We start from the raw sequence: 7,993 nt of genomic DNA on the forward strand, positions 1-7,993 counted from the left end.
TCCCCCCCTCCCCTTCTTTTTCCTCCCGCCCCTCCAACCGCCCCCCCTTCCCGGATGGGGGAAAAAAAAGATGTCAGCTCCTCCGCTGTAGTATTGCTCCTTAAAAACCCCTCTCTCTGAAAATGACATGCCCTCGCAATGTAACTCCGAACTCGTACGCGGAGCCCTTGGCTGCGCCGGGCGGAGGAGAGCGCTATAGCCGGAGCGCAGGCATGTATATGCAATCTGGGAGTGACTTCAACTGCGGGGTGATGAGAGGCTGCGGGCTCGCGCCCTCGCTCTCCAAAAGGGACGAGGGCGGCAGTCCCAACCTCGCCCTCAACACCTACCCGTCCTACCTCTCTCAGCTGGACTCCTGGGGCGACCCTAAAGCCGCCTACCGCCTGGAACAACCTGTTGGCAGGCCGCTGTCCTCTTGCTCCTACCCACCTAGTGTCAAGGAGGAGAATGTCTGCTGCATGTACAGCGCAGAGAAGCGGGCGAAAAGTGGCCCCGAGGCAGCTCTCTACTCCCACCCCCTGCCGGAGTCCTGCCTCGGGGAACACGAGGTGCCCGTCCCCAGCTACTACCGCGCCAGCCCGAGCTACTCGGCGCTGGACAAGACGCCCCACTGCGCCGGGGCCAACGACTTCGAAGCCCCTTTCGAGCAGCGGGCCAGTCTTAACCCGCGCGCCGAACATCTGGAATCGCCTCAGCTCGGGGGCAAAGTGAGTTTCCCTGAGACGCCCAAGTCCGACAGCCAGACCCCTAGCCCCAATGAGATCAAGACCGAGCAGAGCCTGGCGGGCCCCAAAAGCAGCCCCTCGGAGAGCGAAAAGGAGCGGGCCAAGACTGCGGACTCCAGCCCAGATACCTCGGATAACGAAGCGAAAGGTAAGGCCGCCTGGGCCGCGGGCCGGGCTGGGACGCTCTGGCACTTGGTCTTCGTGACCAGGACAGGGGCAGGGGGGAGGGTTGGGCTGAGGCCTCGAAAACCGGAGGTCCTGGGAAGGCGACCACGGTTTGCGACTGATGTCTGCAGGGCGCCAGGCTGGTAGCGCGTCATTAGCTGGGAAGGTAAGCGGCGATGTGGAGGTGCCGGGCCAGCCCGGGCCATGGGTGCTAAGGCGGGGCGGTGCGCACCACAGGCAGCCTGCAGGCGCCCCGTGCTGCCCAGTACGGATGATGGCTCCTGGGCGCGTGCTGGTTTTGGTTTGCTTTCTCAACACTGGTGTCCTGGGGGTGGGGGGCTGATTGTGCCCCACTTAGGTCAAAAGCTCACAAAAAGCTTAAAATGGCGATCATAGGCCAGGAAGTGGGAAGGCTTTTGAGATGAGGGATTTCTCTTTACTGCGTTTTCCCAGTTGAAAATTGTTTCCTGCGAAACGCGTTTTGTTGTTTGTGGGTTTGAGTTGTACATAGGGTTTGGGTTTCTTGGGTTTTTGGCTTGTCTGGCCCCGGGGCCTTAGACTGGAGGGCTGAGGCCGGAAGAGGTGGAGGTGAAGGGCTGCCCGCCACATCTCTCCTTCTCCTCCAGATGCTTGGCTAGGAGATGGCGTTGAAACAGGGCATTTGGAATGTTTTAAGTTTTTCTTTTTGGTTGTTGTTGTTGGTGGTGGTTTCCTCCTTTAAATTTTTTTCTTTTCCTTTTTTTTTTTTTTGGCTTTGTTTTCCTAGCTAAATTACATTTTCCCCATTGGTTTTCAAAAGCAGCTTACAAATGAGAGGTTGGAAAATTCTGTGTGCGTGGCAAGCGGTTTTCTCCTGAAAGGGAGTGTGGCTTTGGTTGGATTTCATTGTGACTTTGGTTAGAGAGAGAAAGCCTAGCTAGAGTTCAAGCTCAGGGTTCAAGATTCATTTCTGCTCTAGGAATGGGGACCTTTAGGATCTTTCTCTGACACCTGGGGAAAGAATGTGGAGGAAACACATAAGCAGGGGAGGGAGGCTGAGGGTAATGACTTTCCCTGAAAAGTTGGAGCAAAAAGCATCGGAAAAGGCCCAACGGGGAGGAATAAACCTGCTCCCTATGACACTGGCTACTGGCAGCAGTATATAAGAAGGGCTCATTGGGTGTAAAGGTAGATGAAATATTGAGAGTGGAGCAGACTGGGGGGGGGGGCTGGATCTTGTGGTGCTTTGTATATGGAAGCGACGCACACACGCATGCCTGCTGATGGCGACTTGTGTCACACACACCCCTCTGACATGTTCCTCACACACTCACTCATGCCCACTCACATAGATATCTGCACTCTTTTTTCAGGAATGGGTAGAACCTCACTCTCTTTGGTCAGCTTTACAAAGGTGGCCTTGGCAAATGAGTCCACAGAGATCCTGGCCAGAAGATGACCACTGGTGTGTTTGTGAGGATAAGAGGGAGAGTGAGGCAGCTACACACATGAAACCTTCCTTGTGGTACATATGCATTGTGAAGGTCTAATTTTATACACTCTCCACAGACACTAAGCTTGATTGGGACACAGATTTATGATAGAAAAAAGTTGTATCCTAGCCCCACCAAAAGCAAAGTCAAGGTTAACAAATTCATCTCCCAACTCAAATTGCACCCATCCCTATAAGCTCCTCTTTCTCTCCTGCTATCCACACCACAACCTAAACCCTCCTATTCCAACTAATCCCCTTAGCCTGTACTCTGCCTGTGCTCTTCTGGTCTCCCTCCCTTTTTGGTGTCTCCATGAGGCCAGAGGCAAAGACAGGTTGTGGCTGAACTTCCCCATTTATAATTTCTCTCCTCCCCCCCAAACCCAACACCAATAAGAAAAATAAACAAGACAGGGTTATATGCATAGAGCCTGTACACAATTTGGCAGGATGGGGCAGGTGCAAATGATGGAGAATAATCAAAAGACATCGATATTTTTATACTGCAGTTTCCAGTGTGCATCTTTCTGGTATTTTCTGGTTCCCTTAGTACTCCCTTCCCACTCCCAATCAAGATAAGATCCTGGAACCTGGCAGCTTCCTTTGGCATAAGGAGGAGAGAGAGCACAGAACCATAGCAGACTTATTTGCTGGGTGCCTCCTCTTAGGTCTTTGGACTACATTTTTCCCTTAATAAATGGCCAAATTCCCTTCTGCTGCTTGAAGAGCAAGGCTGGTCCATTTCAGAAAGAATGTGTGCCAGGGAGAGAAGCTGTTAATAAGATAATAGGAAATACACACTACACTACAGTATCTCCTCATATAAATGGACATGTGTACATTCCTATGTGTACATATGAATATGCAAGTGTGTATCTCTGCAGGTATACATGTATATTTGCAAGCATATGTACCTATCTACACCCAGATTGGGCAGGAAATTTTTAGTAGGCTAAAATATCTCGGGATTCCTCTCTTCCTTGACTTTAGGTCCTCTGGCCAGGGAATATGTCTGAGGACCCCTAGGCCTGCCACAAAGTTGTTGCCCCTGACCTTCACTATTCCAACAAGCTTCCCTGCTTCAGCTACACACACCTAGGGGAAATGGCCAGGAGAGGAAGAGATGGCAACAGGGAGATCTAATAGAGCACAGTCACTCTATGGCAACTCAGGTGGGAGTTAGAGCTGGGAGCCTGGTGCAGGGACAATGCAGTGGCCTCTGGCTGCAGAGACTGGAACAAAGTCCCTCCACTGAGTTGAAAGGCCAAAGCTCTTTGGAAATTGACTCTGGGCTCTGGGGTGGACTCTGCACTTGGGTCTGGGGCCTGGAAAATACTATTCAGTTTGGTTGGAATTTTCCAGAGCTGGAGAAGAACAGAGTTGAGGGAGGCCCTGGAGAGGCTTAAAGGAACCCACCAGGGTCAGCAAGCTGAGAAAAGTGAGAATACTCAGGATCTGATAGATTAATGTGGACTTGGGTGATTTAGATTAAATGAATGTTTGAAAGGCAAGAACCTGCACCCTTTTTTCCCTGTAAGTCTAGACCCAAAGAAATTCTAAAAGTCTTGTCCCCAAGAGGATCCCACTGGCTAGGCCTGTGGGGTGAGAGCAGCTCCCCTCTGCTCCCTCAATCGCCCCAACAGCAGGCTGGCAAAGGCTGCAGCCCTGCTGGGAGGATTTGCATCTTCCAGGGATACTTATGTAAATAATGTTATTTTTAACAGAGGAGATAAAGGCAGAAAACACCACAGGAAATTGGCTGACAGCAAAGAGCGGAAGGAAGAAGAGGTGCCCCTATACTAAACACCAGACGCTGGAATTGGAGAAAGAATTTCTGTTCAATATGTATTTGACGCGAGAGCGCCGCCTGGAGATTAGCAAGACCATTAACCTTACAGACAGACAAGTCAAAATCTGGTTTCAAAATCGCAGAATGAAACTCAAGAAAATGAACCGAGAGAATCGGATCCGGGAACTGACCTCCAATTTTAATTTCACCTGAGTGCGCGGTCTCCCCTCCCCCTCCCTCCTCCTTCCTTTCCCCGCCCCTCCTCCCTTTGTGCCTGGTGATATTTTTTTTTTCCTCCCTGAGTATAAATGCAACGCGCCTGCAAAAAAGGCAAAGACCTCAGACTCTCCTTCCAAGGGACCTATGGTTCGTGCTGCGAGGATGCTTCTACCTAAAGCATGAGAAATGGGGTGCTTGGGTGTGGGGTGTGGTGTATGCCCTCATAGATGGGGGTGGGAGTGTGACTGGTGTGTGTGTCAGCCCCTCACTCACCCACTCACACACTCACACACAGCATTCTGTTCTCTGTGCAAAATTAAGATCGAATCCACCCAATTGTAGGCGAAGAAAAGAAAAATAATCAAACAGAGAGGGTCTGTAATCTCGCAGAGCACAGTCAGTCAGAATCGCTTCTTCCTTGCTGCATTTCCTCCTTAGAATAATAGACGTTTTGGAAAGTTCGGCTAGTGTTTGTGTGTCTGTCGTAGCACCCAGCGTCTCCACCAAACCCTCTCTGTGTCTTTACCTCCCAATCGCTCTAAGAATCTGCTTGAAGTCTTGTATTTGTACTGCTTTCTGCTTTTCTCCCACCCCTCCCAGCACCCCACGTCCCCTATCCACTAACATCTCAGAAATTCCATGCAGAGGAACAAAAAAAATTAAAAATAGAACATAGCAAAGCAAAGGCAGAATGACCCCCCCCCAAAAAAAAATTGCCCTGTCCCTGTCTGGGAGTTGTGTTATTTAAAGATATTCTGTATGTTGTATCTTTTGCATGTAGCTTCCTTAATGGAGAAAAAAATCCTAATAAATTTCCGGAATCATAAGCTTCAAATGGGTGGTTTTTTTGTTTTTAGTATTTTTTAGCGACACCCCCCTCCCCCAAAGAACCTGTGTGTGTGGATGTGTGTGTTTTGTGTTTGACTCATCTCCTAGAGCCTTTCTAGAACGTCTCTTGGCGGGTTTAATGTAAGTGAGAGACCATAACGTTGATTTAAATATTATCCAGGTGACCACAATAAGTCAAGGTCATAAAACAGTAATGTCAGGACGGTCTTGGTGCGCGCGAGAGGTGGATTTTATGATCTGCAAATATAATGTGGTGCTGCAGTAAAAGATGCATTTAAAGGTGACTGGAGGAGGGAAAGAGGCAGAGAGCAAACTGCAATCTTGAGGAGCAGACGGATCTGATTGCCTGGGGTGCTGGGCTGGACGCACCCCACCACTGCTGGGGGGCACCCCAAGAGCCCCCTACCCATCCAAAGAGAGGAATAAACTTAACCGCCGAGGGGCATGAGGAGCTCAGCCCCCCCACACACACACAGACACATCGACAGCAGCTAACAGAAACGCCGGCAGCAGCAGGAGGAGGAAGCAGCGACAAGGTAAGAGAAGCGGTTTCTTGTTCTTCTCTTGGCGGCGGAGTGGGGACTAGCAGCGTCCCCAGGTGCTTGGCATGCAGTGGGCAAGCCGGGAAGAAGGTGTTTCAGGCATCCGTGCTTGCTAAGAGCCCAGGCTTGCCTGGTGGGCACTGGCAGCGGAGGGCAGCAGCCTTGAGCTCCCTCTCTTCCCCTCCCCGGCCCATTGCTATGGGGTTCGGTGGTTAAAGGGGTAAATTGGTGGTTTTGGCTTCTTTATCTTTGTGGGCACTTAGAATCGCCTGGAGGTTCACGCACTGGTCTAGGTGTCTCTCAGTCTGGTCGTCTGTTGGAGGGAGGAGGGAGAGGTAGAGTAGGTTGGAGCTTGAAGCTTAGGTTTTCCTGCTTTTTGCTGGTGTGGGTGTGAGCCTTGCCCAGGCTCTTGGTCCTTACACTCCCTGCCTGTAGGACTTTGCCAGGCAAGTGGTCTGATTGGAAGTGGCTTCAGAGCACAGGCGCTGTGGTACGATTCATGTTCACCAGGAAGCCTAAACTGAGCTGGAAGAGGGAAAGGATCACAGAGTGTAGGAGAGTACAGGAGAGCCAGATGGACAAGACAGAGGACCCAGCTCAAGAGTGGAAGGAGGATCCAGCTTCCCTCAGGGCCAGGGCCAGATGCAGGGAAATAGCTCCACTGCGGTGCTGGGGGTGGGGCAGGGATTTGGCGGCTAGCGGTCCCATTTCACCAGAGTTTCCCTTAGTGATTGCTTAGACCAGAAACTGATGAAAGCAGACTCCCTACTCACCCAGCCACACAAAATCTTCTCTCTAGTCCTTAGGGAGGTTGTGGGGGCGGAAAGGGGGACGGGGCTGAATTTCTTCCTTCCCCAACCCCCTTCCCTTCTCCTCCGGATAGATGCAAAGCTGAATCTCCCGCCCTGCTTGCTCAGCTGATCTGTGGCTTAGGTAGTTTCATGTTGTTGGGATTGAGTTTTGAACTCGGCAACAAGAAACTGCCTGAGTTACATCAGTCGGTTTTCGTCGAGGGCCCCAACCCATCTCTCCTGCCCATTCTCTCCCCAGTGAGACTGCCCCACAGCCCCCTCCCAGTTAGGGCAAAGTGGGTGCAAGCTGTGAATGGGACCGCAGGACAAGTCCGGAGAACCCTGCTTTATACTGTCCCCTCCCCAGTCTGTCCTAATCCCTGTGACTGAGGGAAAGGAGTTTTTCCTGCAGCTATTGTCTCCTGGGCCCAGCTGATGGAGACAGACAAAGAAGGTCCAGCCAATTCCAAGGAAATTCAGGAGTTTTGAGTTTGGCCTGGCGGGCCAGCTCAGTTGGACAGCAGGGTGGGGCAGAATCATTAGGGGAAAGAGGAAGGGTCTCTGGAACCTACCACTTCCAAAAGAGAAAATGCCTCTAGTTGGCTGGGGCTGGAGCTTCTCATTAGAAATGCGAGGTGCCTGGAGGTTCTAAGAGTTGGGGAACTATGAACGACAGCCCAGCTGCCTCCTCTTCCCCTTCTATAGCTCCATCTCCAAGGGAAGAACATATGTGGGGTGTTGGCAGGTTAGAAAAGCTACCAAGTCCAAGTAGAAACCCTCACAAACACCCTACTGGGAAATATCAGGGCAAAAACCTGGCTCTGGTCTGTCTAGAAGTCTCTGCCCATAGGCCTTGGTCTGTGTATCTGTGAGTCTGTGGCTGTCAGGCAGTTACCTATCTTTGCATTCCATGGAAATGTCTGGGTGAACACAAGCTGCCAGCGCCCACCATTACCATGTTGTTGGGAAGGTTGTTGGCTAATGCCAGTGGGAGGAGGGGAGGAGAATGGGGTAGGGGGAAATCTGAGTAATGAGAAACTTTGTAAAGCTTCCTCCACTCCTTTTGAAATGGGTTCCTCAGTTTTGGCCCTGGTTGCTAGAAAGAAGGGTCTCAAAAGAGGTTTCCTTGCCTTTGAAAAATGGGGGAGGGGTCAGAGAGAATGGGGAGATACACCCCTGTTCTCAGAGATACTGGATAAGGGAAGCCAAAAAGAGTTTGGATTGCTAGTTCTCTTACTTTGGAATAATAATGATTATTAAAACATAAACTTTCAAATAGGGGACAAAATCATGTCTCTGTAACAAAATATATACATAGAGTTCTATATTCTTCCAGTCATTTTGCTGAGGGGGGGCAGATATATGCACCCTTGCATGAATGTAGGTCTCTGTTTCTATCTCTCTGTCTCCTTTAGGCTCTCTCAAATCCCCTGTATTTATTT

The 7,993-nt window shown here is 50.7% G+C and overlaps 1 protein-coding gene across 1 annotated transcript; it reads left to right on the top strand.

Moving 5' to 3' along the window:
- The first annotated feature begins 6 nt into the window (after positions 1 to 6).
- Positions 7 to 5,204, top strand: HOXC10 (homeobox C10). Its single transcript, XM_081310245.1, has 2 exons — positions 7 to 873; positions 4,086 to 5,204. Exons 1-2 carry the CDS (start codon positions 123 to 125, stop codon positions 4,361 to 4,363), a joined length of 1,029 nt encoding a protein of 342 aa, XP_081166371.1. The 5' UTR covers positions 7 to 122; the 3' UTR covers positions 4,364 to 5,204.
- Positions 5,205 to 7,993: the final 2,789 nt, after the last annotated feature.

Source organism: Spermophilus citellus (assembly GCF_964194105.1).
Source record: "Spermophilus citellus genome assembly, chromosome: 10".
In the NCBI taxonomy this organism is placed as follows: domain Eukaryota; kingdom Metazoa; phylum Chordata; class Mammalia; order Rodentia; family Sciuridae; genus Spermophilus; species Spermophilus citellus.